Source organism: Schistocerca americana, chromosome 4, assembly GCF_021461395.2.
Source record: "Schistocerca americana isolate TAMUIC-IGC-003095 chromosome 4, iqSchAmer2.1, whole genome shotgun sequence".
Taxonomy (NCBI): Eukaryota; Metazoa; Arthropoda; class Insecta; order Orthoptera; family Acrididae; genus Schistocerca; species Schistocerca americana.
The window spans coordinates 774806660-774823907 of record NC_060122.1 but is presented as its reverse complement, the minus strand read 5'-3'; the positions used below and the strand labels follow the sequence as shown (position 1 = coordinate 774823907).

General features: G+C 43.3%; 1 protein-coding gene across 1 annotated transcript in view; it reads left to right on the top strand.

The window, feature by feature from the left end:
• Positions 1–17248, top strand: part of LOC124612408 (mediator of RNA polymerase II transcription subunit 23) — a 191425-nt gene that overhangs the window by 64818 nt on the left and 109359 nt on the right. The window contains exon 6 of the mRNA XM_047140601.1: positions 14449–14649. Coding sequence (XP_046996557.1) covers positions 14449–14649 — 201 coding nt within the window. The remainder of the gene's footprint in view (positions 1–14448; positions 14650–17248) is intronic.

Genomic DNA, 17248 nt, shown 5'->3' with positions numbered 1-17248 from the left:
AAAGTAAACTGCAGACAAGGGATTCAAATTTAATAACGTGATTCGTATAAAATTTACATGTAAATGAGTTTATTAGTTCTTACACACATTGTTTGTATGCATTTCAGCAATTTAGGGACAGTGTACCTGGTCATTTCAAATGAATATTCTCGTATTAGTTCTTACACACATAGTTTATATGCATTTCTGCAATGTAGAAACAGTGTACCTGGTCATTTCAAATGAATATTCTTTTACATGGAATCACATTTAATTGTGGTTTATGTTTTGTAATCAGTAATGATTAAATAATTACAATAAAATAATTTTATAAACATACATAGCCTTCTGAAAAATGAATACATTAAAGACCTGTTCTTTTTCTGTGTAAGGCTGACAAAGCTGATTTGTCATGGTGACTGTTAAATAGCTTTTTTGATTTACTTCACCAATTGCAACACCTTCTAAATTTTCATGGTAATTAATGCTATAGAAGCGTGGTCTTTCTTGAATGTACTTTTGACCAAAAAGTGATTCTGGTAGCTGGAGTTGGAGGTATTTGTTGATCCTGCCTTTTTTTGGTGAGATTTCCTTACAGACTTTCATCCGGGAACATATTGTGATGTTCGCCTGGTTTATTTCTTCATTGATAGTCCTCGGTGTCGACTTACTGCATTGTTATAGTGGCTGAAGAATGGGAGACACTGACTACTGTGAATGATGTAGCCAACAGTTGCACAATTGTGTTTCACAGTTGTTTACTTTCACTGTTCACAACCTCCCAGTATTACACAATTATATGGCCAGTTCACTATTGGTAAAAGTTGATAAGCCTCATTAATAGGATGCATGCAAACATCAGCATACAGCTACAATAGTTTGTCTATGAGCAGTAAAAACCTAACCAGACAGTTGACAGTTCTTGCAGAATAATACGGCATGCGTGCTTGTTGGTTGTCTTGCCTACATAAAATGCAGCACAGCTGTTGCAGCTTAGCTTGTAAATCACATGGCTGGTTTCACAGGTAACCCTGCCTTTGATGGGATAGGTGATGTTAGTGGCTGGACTGGAGTAGGATGTATGGGACAGGTCTTGCATCTAGGTCTATTACAAGGGTATGAGCCATGAAGTAAGGGATTGGGAGCAGGGGTTGTGTAAGGATGGACGAGTATATTGTGTAGGTTCGGTGGACGGCAGAATACTACGGTAGGAGGGGTGGGAAGGATAGTGGGCAGGACATTTCTCATTTCAGGGCATGACGAGAGGTAATCGAAACCCTGGAGGAGAATTTAATTCAGTTGCTCCAGTCCTGGGTGGTACTGAGGTACGAGGGGAATGCTCCTTTGTGGCCGGACTTCGGGACTTGAGGAGGTGGTGGGAGACTGGGAAAATAAGGCACAGGAGATCTGTTTTTGTACAAGGATGGGAGGATAATTATGGTCAGTGAAGGCTTCAGTGAGACCCTGAGTATATTTTGAGGGAAACTGCTTGTCACTGGAGATGCGACAACCACGGGTGGCTAGGCTGTAAGGAAGGGACTTCTTGGTATGGGATGGGTGGCAGCTGTCGAAGTGGAGGTATTGCTGGTGGTTAGTAGGTTTGATATGGACAGAGGGTACTGATGTAGCCATCTCTGAGGTGAAGGTCAACATCTAGGAAGGTGGCTTGTTGTGTTGAGTAGGACCAGGTGAAGCAAATGGGGGAGAAGTTGTTGAGGTTCTGGATGAATGTGGATAGGGTGTCCTTACCCTTGATCCAGGTAGCAAAGATGTCATCAGTGAATCTGAACCAGGTGAGGGGTTTAGGATTCTGAATTTTTAGGAAGGATTCCCCTAGATGGCCCATGAATAGGTTAGCATAGGATGGTGCCATGTGGATGCCCATAGCCATACTGCGGATTTGTTTGTAGGTAATGCCTTCAAAGGAGAAGTAATTGTGGGTGAGGATATAGTTGGTCATGGAGACTAGGAAGGAGGTTGTTGGTTTGGAATCCATAGGGCATCTGGAAAGGTAGTGTTCGATAGCAGTAAGGCCATGGGCATTAGGAATGTTTTGTGTGCAGGGAGGTGGCATCAATACTGATGAGAAAGGCACCATGTGGTAAAGGGACAGGAACTGTGGAGGGCCGGTGGAGGAAATGGTTGGTATCTTTTATATAGGAGGATAGGTTCTGGGTAATGGGTTGAAGGTGTGGTCTATGAGAGCATAGGCTCTCTCAGTGGGGGCACAGTAACCGGCCACAATGGGGCGTCCTGGGTGGTTGGGTTTATGGACTTTAGGAAGCATGTAGAAGGTGGGAGTGCGGGGAGTGGGATTTGAGTAGTGACTGAAGATCCTGCTGGATTACTCAAATGGGATCACTGAGGCATGGTTTGTAGGTGGAAGGATCTGACAGCTGCCGGAGTCCTTCTGCCACGTAATCCTTGCGGTTCAAAACAATGGTGGTGGAGCCTTTGTCAGCAGGTAGGATTATAGGGTCGGGCTCTGTGTACTGCGGTTCTTTCTGCGGAGGTAAGATTAGTTTGCATGTTGAGGGATTTGGGGATGATTTTGAGGCAAAATTAGAGGTTAAGAAATTCTGGAAAGTTAACAGGGGATGGTTTGGAGGCAGTGGGGGAGGATCACGGTTGGATGGAGGAGTGAACTGAGTTAGGCAAGGTTCAATATTGGCCTTTGGTTGAGTCTGATTGGTCGGGTTGGTGGCGAAAAAGTGTTTCCACTGTAGGGGCCAGGAGAAGGAGAGAAGGTCTTTAACTAGTCCTGCATGGTTGAATTTGGGAGTGGGACAAAAGGTGAGACCTTTGGAAAGGACTGATATTTCTGTGGGACTAAGACTTCTGGAGGAAAGGTTCATAACTGTGTTGCGGGTCTGTTTAGATTCTGGGTTCTGTGTGGTTGTGGGAGGGAGTTTTGGAGGGTGGGGTAAGTGTGGTAGGTCAGCGAGACAGGGTTTGCCAGCTATGAGGGGGCGTGGGGGAGGTTTGGGGGTTGTTGTAGAAGTGGTGGAGAGTGGTGCTCTGAGGCGGGAGTAGGAAGTGAGTAGGATGGAGAGCTTTTTGAGGTGGTGTTGTGAATGTTGCTCAAGTTCCTGCAGGGCAAGAGTTTCAATGTGAGTTATGGGTTCCAGGAATTTCGGATTACATAGCAGGAGAATTTTACAGATGGAGAGAAGGTACTGCAAGGAGGATTGGGCTTGGTTGATGTGGTTTTGCAGGACTATGTTAGTGTGGGCTAAAGATTGGCAGAATCTGAACAGGCGGACGTCATTGTGGAACCAGAGATGGGTAATTTGATGGTAAGGCCATTAGGGGCGATTTCATGAGCCAAGAAAGAATGCAGGAACATTATGTGGGACTGGGATCTTGCTAGGGATAAGGAAACTTTTCTGTATTGATGCAGGTGGAAGGAGCAAGGATCCATGGTGGTGCTAAAAATGCAAAAAATTCCGTAAGAAAGTAGAATTTCGTCCGAAAAATTACGCAAAAATACACCCAAGTATGTGTGAAAAGGACGTAATGGATACACAAGGGGGGGGGGGGGGGGGGGGGGGGAACGAGATGAAATATGAGGAAGACGACAATAGTGGAAGGCGAAAACTCACCAAAATTGGCGAGAAGTCACAAGGGTCAAAGTAGAGAGTAACTAATGAATAATAAATATATGTATATTACTGTGGGTAGCAGGTTTGAGGGCGGATAAACGTATGGGGAACGGCAGATGTGACTGGATGAGGTGGATTTAGTGGGTGCGAACAGGCATAGAATGGGGAAAGTATGGGGGGTGGGGAGAGGTTCGTAGTTAGAGATGTAAGATCGTGTGGCACCGGAAAAGTGCGGGAGATAACACGCAAAAATACGGGAACTGACTCAGTGAGCATGAGCAGTTTGAAGGTATAGGCTTCATTATATCGGTGAGAGTAATGTGGGACCTAAGATGCTGCACTAACAATCAGCGTGGTCTTGAGGCCGTTTGTTGCGGGCGGCCGAGATGGTTGATACAGTGTGGCTCATAAGTAGAGTGTGCAGTGCGGTTCGTAAGGCGACGAGAAATACAGGAAAGAAAAGAAAGAATGATTGAGATTGAGTATAGCAGATGCAAAAGAATGTAGTTACACAGGAAAGCAGCACAGGGTTAGGAGGGAAGAAAAGCTGTCAGGCAAAAATCAAACAATGGAAAATCCAGGCACAGTAAAAAGATTCACACAATAAAAGCTTTCAGCCATTAAGGCCTTTGTCAGCAGTAAACACACACACACACACACACACACACACACACACACACACACACTCACTCACTCACTCACATAAATGCAACTGGCACACACATCTGCAGTCTCTGTGTGAGTGTGGTCTCAGCTCTCTGAGACTGCAGATGTGTCTGCAAGTTGCGTTTATGTGTGTGTGTGTGTGTGTGTGTGTGTGTGTGTGTGTGTGTGTGTGTGTGTGTCTACTGTGACAAAGGCCTTAATGGCCGAAAGCTTTACATCTCCGCTATATGGTGAGTAGCAACTTTCCTTCTCTGGTATTTTTACCTAAATTATAGTTGGTTAGGAAAGTATTAATGTCGAAGGTACTGTTTGGTTAATATACAGTATGTTTGTGCAGTTGATTCCCTGCTTTCATGCAAAATTGCCACTTTTGAAATTTCGCTAATGTAGTTAAATTCTTAAGCAGTGGCTTAACTGAATAACAAAGGGTGCTTTCTGATCCAGAAAAATTATGGCAACAAAGGTATAAAATTAAATCCCAGAATGAAACTAACACAAAGTTTCAAATAATGAAAGTAATTTTGTGTGACCGAAGTTTCATTACAGATATCTTCTAAGTTAATTAGTTTCTGAACAAATGAAATTAGTTACTGGAAAAAGTGAGAACAGGGTTATGAAACAAGTGGTGCCAATCCTCTTGGAGATACTAATTAGCTCACACAATTTTGATGTGTATGGGCAGACAGGATAGAAAGGCTCACACATGTTGTATTAGGTTTAGGTGCTCTGAGGTGAAAGGAGAAACTGTGACAGTGCAAATAAATTAGTGACACACAAATATGCACTTTATTGTGCTATGGTATTTAACTAAGTTGTACAGCAACTCTTTGGGTGTTCTTGCAGACAGATACAACTAAGCAGTGGTCTGCCAGGGTGTGTGTTAGTGAATAGAATGTCAACAAGACTATGTCTGTCCTGGGTTCTACTCTGCCAATCACTGTAGTAAACACATGTCCCTGTGCAAAAGCTATATGAGGATCCACTTGTAGACTAAGTCTCGCAGGCTGATCTCCGCTACAAATGGTAGCTACGATCGGCAACCCTTGAACTCTGTGCTACAACTGTTGTATGCCAATACTGAACATCAACTGTCTGTTGCTGCCTATGGCCACCACTTATCACAGTGCAGAAGGTGGTGAATAGATTGCTGATTGGGCCATGCTTGTGGTTGACTGCAAACTTAAAAAGTGCTGCCTGTGGTGCCAGTGAGAACTTGTCTCAGCACACCAGCTCTGGTTGCGTCCATTGGTGAGGATACAACAGATTTTACCCCTGCACTCTATTGTAACAGTTTCAGTGGCCAATCTTCCCAATCAACAAGCTTTTAAGTAACACTAAATATAACAATATAATCACCTGACTATAAACTATAACATAGATAATAAAATTATGTGAAATATTGTGTAAACAGTATTTTGCCAGTTTCAGGGACATATTATATATACGTTACATGTATAAGTAGGATACATTTGAAAAGTAAGTAAAATAGTAATTAACAAAAGGATTATAATAATATGCTGAGGGTCTTACAGAGGCCTTCCCAAACCAAAATTATTCTACTGTTCTTCTCTAGGAACATACACTATGTGATCAAAAGTATCCAGACACCCCCAAAAACATACTTTTTCATATTAGGTGCATTGTGCTGCCACCTACTGCCAGGTACTCCATATCAGCGACCTCAGTAGTCATTAGTCATTGTGAAAGAGCAGAATGGGGCTCTCTGCGGAACTCACGGACTTCGAATGTGGTCGGGTGATTGGGTGTCACTTGTGTCATGCATCTGTATGTGAGATTTCCACACTCCTAAACATCCCTAGGTTCACTGTTTCTGATATGATAATGAAGTGGAAATGTGAAGTGACATGTACAGCACAAAAGCGTAGAGGCTGACCTCGTCTTCTGACTGACAGAGACCACCGACAGTTTAAGAGGATTGTGATGCGTAATAGGCAGACATCTATCCAGACCATCACACAGGAATTCCACACTGCATCAGGATCCACTGCAAGTACTATGACAGTTAGGCGGGAGGTGAGAAAACGTGGATTTCATGATTGAGTGGCTGCTCATAAGCCCCACATCGTGCCGGTAAATGCCAAACGACACCTTTCTTGGTGTAAGGGGCGTAAACATTGGACAATTGAACAGTGGAAAAACATTGTGTGGAGCAACAAATCATGGTACACAATGTGGCGATGCGATGGCAGGGTGTGGATATGGCGAATGCCCGGTAAACATCATCGACCAGCATGTGTAGTGCCAACAGTAAAATTCGGAGGTGGTGGCGTCATGGTGTGGTCGTGTTTCTCATGGAGGGGGCTTACACCCCTTGTTGTTTTGCATTGCACTATCACAGCACAGGCCGACATTGATGTTTTAAGCACTTCTTGCTTCCCACTGTTGAAGAGCAGTTTGGGAATGGCTATTGCATCTTTCAACATGATCGAGCACCTTTTCATACTGCATGGCCTGTGGCGTGTGCCAGGCCTCACCGACCAACATCAGTACCTCTCCTCCATGGAGCACTCCATGAAGAATGGGCAGCCATCCCCCAAGAAACCTTCCAGCACCTGATTGAATGTATGCCGGCAAGAGTGGAAGCTGTCATCAAGGTTAAGAGTGGGCCAGCACCACATTGAATTACAACATTACCGATGGAGGGCGCCATGAACGTGTAAGTCATTTTCAGCCAGGCTTCCGGATACTTTTGATCACATAGTGCATCTCCTACACTTTGTCTCTCCAATCACCTATTATCTCACATATATGCACTGACAGTCATAACGGAGCATCCTCATCATGACCCAGTATTACCCAGGACTAGAGTAACTGAATTACATTCTCTGCCAGGGTATTGACCGCCTCTGCACCCTAAAACTAGAAATATCCTTCCCATTTCTCCCACAGTGGTATTCTGCCACCCACCCTATCTACGCAATCTGCTTGTCTGTCCATATTCCATCAATTACCAATCCCTTGCCCTCTGGCTCATATCCCTTTAAAAGACCCAGATGCAAGACCTCTTCCATGTATCCTCCCACTACCATCTACTCTAGTCCTGTCGCAGGCATCTCTTATCCCATCGAATGCAGGGCCACTAGTAAAAGTGGCCATGTGACCTACCAATTTAGCTGCAACCAGTGTGCGACATTCTGTGTGATCGTGACCACTAGTAAGCTGTCTATCCGCATTAATGGCGACGATCAAACTGTGGCCAAGAGACAGGTGGACGATTCAGTTTCTGAGGATGCTGTGTAAAGTGTGCTTGACTTCAGTGACTGCTTCACAGTCTGTGCCATCTGGATTCAGCCCACGAACACCAGCTTCTCTGAATTCCACAGGTTACTGTCACCTCTCTGTCCTCGACCTTTCCTAGTCCCTGCTCTATATCTGCATATCTGCCTTACCCATTTCCCTGCTCCCCTTCCAGTTTCCAGTCTCACACTGACTTTCTGGATTGTTGTTTCCCATTATGTGTGTCTCTTCTCCCCCTCCCCGCACCACAACGACAGCCCTCTGTCCCTGCACATACCATAGGCATCACTACAGCATTTTCCCTCCACCCACACCCTGCCATTCCTCTCCCTACACCATTCCTCTTCTGTACCCCCACTACCCACTCCGGTCCCAGTTGCTGCTCACCACAGTTGGGCCTCAGTGCCTGGAGACAACAGTGGCCATATGTTAATGTGTTGAGTGTATGTGAATGTGTATGTGTGTTTCCACATCAGAAGAAGAAGTTTTTCTTATTGCGTGACAATGTCTAACAGTCTATTTTTAATGTGCCATGTGTCATTCAATGCCTTCTGTACATGGTGAGTAGCATTATATCTGTTTAATATTGTTGAGAAGATTATGAAAAAGATAGGTTGCTACTCACCATATAAAGCAGGCATTGAGTTGCAGACAGAAAGACAGACTGCTATATATTTGAGCTTTTGGCCAAAAGGCCTTCTTCTAAATTAGAAAACACATGCGCACACACACACACACACACACACACACACACACACACACACACACACACACAGTCTCTGGCTGCTGATGCCGGACTGCTGGTCGGTTGTGTTAGTTGTGCTTGTGTGACTGTGTGTGTGTTTTCTACTTTAGAAGGCCTTGTGGCTGAAAGCTCAGATGTATAGCAGTCTTTTTGTTGTACCTGTCGTCAATCGACATCTCCTCTGTATGAGGAGTAGCAATTTATATTTTTCGTAATACTGTCATTATTCCATTTCGGATTTTCCATTGTTTTGCATTGTTGAGAGATTATGAAGTGTTTTTGAACATCCAGACAGGGAAAAGTGGAAGATGTGTAACATAAATGTGGTACTTTTGGTGTTCCTCAATCAGAATTTGGGGAGTAGAGAAGTACTGACAGAAATCTGGTGAACATTGCCTTGAAAACTGAAGAGAGAGTGAAATCCTGTTAGTGCATTTTATGTAAGTGCAGAGATGTAAACTATTCTCTGACCTATATGCATATTGTCGTGCCGCGCACCTGTAGCTTACTGATTCTGCAGTATTACTACAATTGTAGATCAAGTTCCTGCACCACTAGCAGATGCACCTGCTGGTGCAGTGATAAACTGTGTCATAGAAAAACCACCGCTGTTCTGGCAGCAAAATCCTATGCCATGGTTTGCGCAGTTGGAAAGCCAATTTGTCCTAGCACAAGTCACCATAGACCACACAAAATATAATTACGTTGTGGGAGCACTCAGCGAAGAAATGGTGCTGGAGGTGCAGGATATTCTATCGTCACCGCTGAGCGTGGACCAGTATTCAGCAATTAAGAGCGTCGTAATCATACAACGTTCACAGTCTGAGGTGAAAAGGCTGGAAAAACTACTTTGTACCGAAGATTTGGGCAGTCGCACGCCATCACAGATGCAGCCCCGATTATTACATTGACAAGCAATGCAGTAAATGACAACATTCTGCGAAGCATTTGGCTATCAAGCCTACCTCCTGATGCGCAAAAGATTCTAACTGTGTGCAACGGCAATCTAGATGCACTAGTGCAAACTGTTGGTAGAATATCTGAAATGTATCCATCTGTGTGTGTTGCAACAGTTACCCCACAACTGCAGACGGATGACAACTTTGCTGCACTACAAGCTGAGATCACTGAACTTTTCACACAAGTCGCTGCCCTGCCAATTCAAAACAACAGTCGCTGATCTCGTTGCTACCGCTCGACCGGGAAACACAGTCGCTCACCTTCGGCTACGAAAGTATGTTGGTACCACCGCCGATTTGTGTCTGGGATACGAAAGTGTAGCCCACCTTGTGAGCAGGGAAATGCAACAGGAGCTCAGTGGTGATGGCCACTGATGTTCCAAATGGCAGTTGTCAATTGTTTATCACGGACCAAGGTTCGAAATTACTGTTCCTAGTAGACACAGGCACAGATGTATCAGTCTACCCGTCTGCCCGTTTGCCACTTCGTAAGCATGATGGTTTCCAACACTTTGCAGCCAATGCTTCTACATAGCCACATGTGGTCGTGCCACATTAGTTTTAAACTTAAGCCTACAGTACATGCCGGAGTGGCACTTTGTTATGGCAGACATCACACATCCTATACTGGGGGCAGGTTTTCTATCTTTTTACGGGCTTGTGCCTGATCTCTGACATCAACGCCTGCTGGACACTAGTACTAACTTAGCTAGCAGAGGACTAGTATGTCATGTGGAAGATGCTAGTGTCAGAGTGGTAATTGAAAATTTTCCATTTATTGAACTTTTGAAACAGTTTCCCGAGATCACATATCCAGCTCCCACACTAGCTTCCGTGCGGCACTCCACAGTGCACTATATTTTGACCACGCCTGGGCCACTTGTTCATGCTCAGCCGTGTCATTTAATGCCACAGAAATTGAAAGTGGTTAAACAGGAATTCACGTCCATGCTTGCACAGGGGATCTGTCATCCGTCAAGTAGTAAGTTGGGCATCTGCCCACCATGTGGTACCGATAAAGAACAATGGATGGCGTCCTTGTGGAGACTATCGACAGCTAAATGCTAGAACAATTCTGGACTGGTATCCTGTATCAAATACTGAGGATTCCACATCCAATGTTTACGGAAAGAGCATATTCTCTATGCTGGACCTCGTTAGAGCTTTTTACCAGATACTTGTGGCACCAGACGATGTTCGTAAAACAGCTGTATGCACACCTCTTGGGTTGTTCGACTTCACTCGCATGCCTTTCGGGCTATGTAACATTGCTCAGGCATTCCAAAGACACGTGACTTCGATTATTGCAATGTATACGTAGATGATGTTCTCGTCATTTTGCACTCAGAAACTGAACATCTGTCACACCTGTCACAACTCTTTACCTGTCTGTGTGAGCATGGCCTCATTATTAATCCATGCAAATGTGTCTTTGGGGTAGCAGAAGTTCAATTTGTTGGCTTTATCATTAATGCTCATGGAATTCGGCCATCAAAAGAGTAGGTTTTCCATGACCTACTAAAATGATGGAACTATGACGTTTCCTTCATGTCAAAAACTTCTGTCGTCATTTCGTTTGTAACCATGCCCACCAGCTGCGCTACTGAACCAATTTGTACAAAGCAAACCAAGACCAAAGGATAAACTTCAATGGAATCTAGAAGCTGAAACAGAATTTTCTGATTTGAAGACTGCCATCACTGAAGCAGCACTCTCGGTGCACCCAGTACCGCAGGTGCAACTTACTCTGATGGTTGATGCATCCACCTCCTCAATCAATGCTCCACTACAACAGCGTGTGGATGGATGCTGGAAACCACTAGCCTTCTTTAGCAAATAGTTGTCACCTTCACAGCAAAATTGGTCAACATATGACTGTGAGCTGTATGCTGCCTATGCATCCATCAAAAAGTTCCGACACATGCCAGAGGGGCAGCAGTTTGTTTTGGTAATGGATCACACACCACTAATATATGCTTTCTGACAGCGTCCAGATAAAGCTTCACCATGACAGCTTCGACATTTTGATTTCATTGGTGAATTTACTACTAACATCATTCATGCTGAAGGCAAACTGGACATGCCAGCTGACGCGGCCTCGCATATAGAAGCTATTTCTGAAGCAATTGGCTCTGAAGCTCTCATGCCGGCGCAACAATTGGACAGTGAGTTACACGATTTGTTGACGCAACCGTCAGGCATGCAACTCCACTGCATCGCACTACCACTGTCAGCTGTTGAGCTATATTGTGACATTGCCAATAACAGATCACTGCCATTTGTCATTGCAAACTTCCGGCAACATGTTGCACAACGTGTTGCTCCCAAGTGTTAGAATGATAATGAACATGGTGGAGTGAGCGTTCCGTCAAGCCACATGTGGAGAGAGATTGTAAACAATTTGTACGACAGTGCATGGCTTGGCAATGCAATAAAATTAGCAGACATGTCAGATCATCACTTTGAAGCTTCATCCCTCCAAATCAATGGTTTTAACACATACATTTAGATCTCATAGGACCTCTCCCGCCATCAAAAGGATGCAAGTACTATCTCACAGCTATAGACCATTATACATGCTGGCCTGAAGTATTTCCGATAAATGATATAAGTGCTGAATCTGTCGCGATGCATTCTTTCGTGAGTGGATCACCCATTTCTGCGTACCCCTACAGATCACAACTGACCAGGGGAGACGATTGAATCCTATCTCTTCAAAGCACTTGCTGTCTTAATTGGCATGAAGCAAATCAGGACCACAGCGTACCACCCAGCGGCAAACGGATTAGTTCAGCGTATGCATTGCCAGCTCACAGCACCACTGCAATGCCACAATTTGCAACTGTGGACAGAGACACTGCCTATCGTTCTCTTAGGTCTAGCGCGTCCCCAAAAGAAGACCTCCTAGCAACTACAGTCGAGCTTGTGTATGGTCAACCTACAGGGTGGCGCACGAAATGTGTTACCATTTTGTTTTTTAATATAAACTTTATTGTTAATACAATCTGAAAGGAAGATTTGCTACAATGAAGAGCTGTCCATGGAGGTTTGTTCTAACTCAGCCCATGCTCAATATGTCCACCATTTCGTTTCCTAACGCCCTTCAAACGAATACTGCAGTTAGTGATTACCCTACGGCACATGTCTTCCGTAATTTCACTGCAAGCTTGAAGAATGATTCTTCTGAGCTCCATTAAATCACATGGACGTTTCAGGAAAATTTTTTCCTTTAAGTACCCCCAAAGAAAAAAGTCACATGGATTGAGGTCTGGACTATTGGGGGTCCAATTTTGTCCGTCATTGAAGCGACCTGGAAACCTGAGTGAAATGGTCCGCATGTCGAAATGCTTGTGAAAAAACACTAACACAGTGTTTGCAGTTTGTGGCCTTGCTCCATCTTGCATGACCCACTGTGTGTTGAAGGGCAAGGCGGTAGCAAGAAGCTGTGGAATGAAGCTATTGCGAAGCATGCTCAAATAACGCTCGCTGTTCACAGTTTCTTCAAAGAAAAAGAGTCCAATAAGTCCGTGACTGGAAAATGCTGCCCACGCTGTAATCCTGGGAGCATAATGTTGTCATTCATGGAGCACTTGTAGGTTTTCAGTGGCCCAAAAGTGTACATTTTGTTTGTTAACCACACCGACTAAATGAAAATGCACCTCATCTGAAAACCAAACGTTGTTGAGAGTTTCTTCCCTATCCTCCGCCCACTGAGCAAACAGTAGTCTCTAGTGAGCTTCTGTGCACAGGTCATCTTGTATGGGTACATATGGAGGTCACTTTTAAGAATGCATTGAACGGAGCGTCTGGATATTCCCAGTTGCACTGCCGCCTTTCTACACGATTTCCCAGAACTTCTCTGTACAGCAACTCGTACCACTTCAATATTCTCCGGTGAACAAACAGGCTTAGGCCGAGGTCACTTCGCTTCCAATACTGTCCCTTCCTGTACAAATTTATCGTACAACCTGTGGACGGTCTTCTTGCAAGGGACCCATCGTGTGTTAAACAGTTGTCGAAAACGCCTCTGAGTCACAACAAGGCTTTTCGTTTCATGAAAAAGTAGCACAATTGCCGATCGTTGCTGTGTTGTCAGTCTTCCATTGTCAGCCATTGCTGCTACCAGTCCCCTAGCGGCAGTATTGTGAATTACATATCATTTCATAACTCATTTGTTTTTCCAAGCTCTGCTGTTACTGCTCTAGAGATCCCAGCGGGATATCTAATTTGCGTCGTAAATTGTGAAAGAAACAATGGGTAACACATTTCGTGTGCCACCCTGTATATGCCTTCCTCGTGAGTTCTTCACCAATGTACAAAATGAATCCATTGACCCATCAGAGTTTGTGAATAAGTTGTGCACACAGATATGACAGCTACATCTGGTGGCGCCAAGGGATCAGCCGAACCACCGCCTGTTCATGTTTGACGAGCTACATGATTGCCACTATGTTTTTATTTACAATGACGTGGTGTGCAGGCTGCTGCAGCCACCCTATGATGGACTATACCTCGTAGTTCCCAGGCAAGACAAAACGTTTACCGTTGACATAATGGGCACACTGACAGTCATCAATGTCAATAGACTTAAGCCAACATTTCGTGTAAGTACCGCAGATCATGATCCAGCTGCACCCACCACAGATATAACAAGCACATCTACTACCTCAGAGCACACTGTAAAGCAGCCGCAATGGTTGTCAGAGCCCACCACCTGTACACAACCTGCTGTCCGGTCCTGTCGTCAAAGCTCACCACTAGGAAACCAGCAGTAACCAGTGTGCGACCTTTGTCACTCGGTCCGGACAACGCATCAGGTTCAACGAGAAGTGTCAGTGACACTAGGTGGGGCAGTAGTAAAGTGTACGCAAGCTGGTGTACAGTGTATATGTGTAAGATTTAGTGCTACACACAAGTGAAAGAGTCCATGCAACAACTTTTCTGACACAGCCTATGATCTATGTTTATTGTTTGTTTTCCAGCTATATTATTTATTATGTTGTTTGTTCACTCTGTCACTCGAATGTCATTTTGTGTTATGGGTTATTCCTAAAGTAATAAAAAGAGCTTTGCTAACCCACAATACAATGATACCCCCTCCAAATGGCATTCAGTGGGTGCCTGAGTGTAGTTATTCTTCTATATTTATTATTTTGTACTAATTCTGAATTATACGTGAATTGTTTTTGTCAGCTTGATTTGTCAGAGCATTAATCCTGTGCCCTGTATCATTTCTTAGCATAAGCAGAGATGTGTGGCACTGGAAGAACAACTTGTGGAGCTCGTGATCCTAGCTATGGAACGCTCAGAGACAGAGACAGACACTGATGAGGCATCCAACAACCATTGGCTCTGGCTGCACTTGTCAAGTCAGCTTATATACTTTGTACTCTTCCAGTTTGCTACATTCCCTAATATTGTTATGGCATTACATGACAAGGTAAATAGAAACATGTTCATATCACTATTCTGATGGATGATTTTTCTAAGTAGCTTTAGATAAGATAGACATTAGGTGCTAAATAACAGAAAAATCTCATGATGGAGGTCATGCTTATGAGTAAAGGTGTAGAGCAGTGGTAGTCAACCTGTTCCCTACCACCCAGTAGTGAGTTTTCCAGCTTTCATGGTGGATGGTGGCTGGTAGGGATTTTATAAAATTTTTAAATTAAGAATTTGTAAGTAATTATTATTGTGTACTTTAATTTATTGAATCTCCATTGTACAAATTTTATAAAGTTATTTCCCCACTTAATATACTGTGGAACCATCTTTGCTGCGATTTGTACCATACCTATGCACTTTGTCTTTGATACTACATGTCATACAGCTTTTTTCTTAGCTGTGGAAGAATGATGAGATATATTACTAGCCAGTACATAACTTCAGAACAAAGCATTACCGTATTTACTCGAATCTAAGCCGCGCTTTTTTTCCGGTTTTTGTAATCCAAAAAACCGCCTGCGGCTTAGAATCGAGTGCAAAGTAAGCGGAAGTTCTGTAAAATGTTGGTAGGTGCCGCCACAAGTAACTTTTGCCGTTGAATATATGTAGCGCTACACAAGCATGCTTTGCAGGCACAAAGATAAATACTGGCGCCAAAACCTCTGCGTCAGTAAATAAATTAAAAGAAAAAGAAAAAGGTGGAAGACGAGCTTTTTTCTCCGCCCCGAGTTTCGACCACTGCATTTTCATACATTATCCAACGAAGTAAATATAAATTCCGTATTGTTCATCTTCGAATGTAGCAGCCTTTCAATGTACTACGAAAATCCGACTGGCAAGACTGTTTGGGATGTTTGTCAATATGACCAACTCTACGTTCTGAATTTTTCCCTATCTGTGACAAGAGATGGTTGCTAATAGGAACTTTTATGAATTGTGAATCACATGCAGTATTTTCTTCATCATAAGAATAATACGAATATAAACATTTTGCCATGTATTCTTTTGTGTTTGCTGCTACTTCATTTAAATCCTGTCTGCCTAATAAACTTCGAAACTAGAGTGAGACAACAGCAATCGCGGAAGAATATACATATCATGCCATGTTTATATTAGTATTATTCTTACGCCGATTAGAGATACAGTCAGAAATGAAGCACGACAAATGACTAGATTTTTAAATCTAAGATGACTCTAATTTCTGTGCAGAAGGTAATGTACTAAAGAGGCATCTGGAAAGATATTCAAACGGAGAAAAATTTTCGCTAAACTCTCCTTCACAACATCTTCTATCACACGCACTCTATTATTTGGTTCTTGTTGATCATTATCAAAGAAAGCAGCAGTGTAAGTAACAACAAATTGCAGTCTCTTGCCATTGTTTCGCTAATGAGATGATTTTATTTATTTATTTTTATTTATTTATTTATTTTCAATTGGAAGCGGCGGTAGCGCGTACAAAAGCAAGCCATGCCGCGAGCAGCGACAGGTCGTAAACACTCACTATCAGAATGCGACAAACAATGCGTGACACAGTACAATAATGCATTTTCAGCTTAGTGACGAAACACCTATAACAAAGTAACGGCACTTATCAGATCAAAGAAAAATAAGCAATCAATTCAACCCAGACGAAGCACGTGAAAAAGGAAGGGTACCCGTATAAATATGGACGGAGCGCCTGACGCATAGCAATGGCTACCTGGTAAAGCTTAACTGCTAAGCTTATGACTCGAACCAAACTACTGTAGCTGTATCGTCATTCATTCGACCTAAATTGTATCTCATATGACAATGGACCAACTTTGTTTCGATTTGGAGGTGCGGCCTAAAACTTTTCTCTACCCTTGAATTTCGAATCTCAAATTTCAGGTGCGGCTTAGATTCAGGAAAATTTTTTTTCCTTGATTTCGAGTCTCATTTTTCAGGTGCGGCTTAGATTCGAGTAAATACGGTATTATTGGTGTCAGTAGGCCCATTACCTTGACTATCTTATCCTGAGGCCTGAGTGACTTGCCTTTCCTTTCTGTCCTCCTTCAACTTATCCGTCTTTCCTCCCAAAAACAGAACTAATAGTTCAAAATGCTCTTGTAGTTTTATATGTGTCTACCAACAGTATTAAGAATTATCACGTCCTGAAGGTAAGCACAAACCAGTAATTCTGTCTCAAAATTTTACAGTTCTCATAAGTGAATTTTTCTTTTGATAAAACTACCTTTCTCTACGCCAGATGTCTTTTTTGCTCATTATGGAAGGTGCTTTATACTTGTATTGTCGGATCATACTCTACCTGGAGACAAAAAACATGTATCTGTCCATGAGGTGACATACTTTTTGGCAAGCCCAACAAATAAACAAACAGAGTTTTGAACTATTTGACAAGAAGGTCCTGCTTTCAGAATCAGAGTGAGCAGACGTGGTTTGAGACAATATGCGTTAAGTTTAAGAACAGGAATTATCATAAGTAATCCAGAAGCAAGGGAGAGATGATGTTATCCAATTTAAATGTTAATGTGTGGCCACCTGTGTCCATACATTATTATGAGGAAGAACTATTCATTTCTAAAGAGTGGGTAGTACGGAGCTCATTCTTC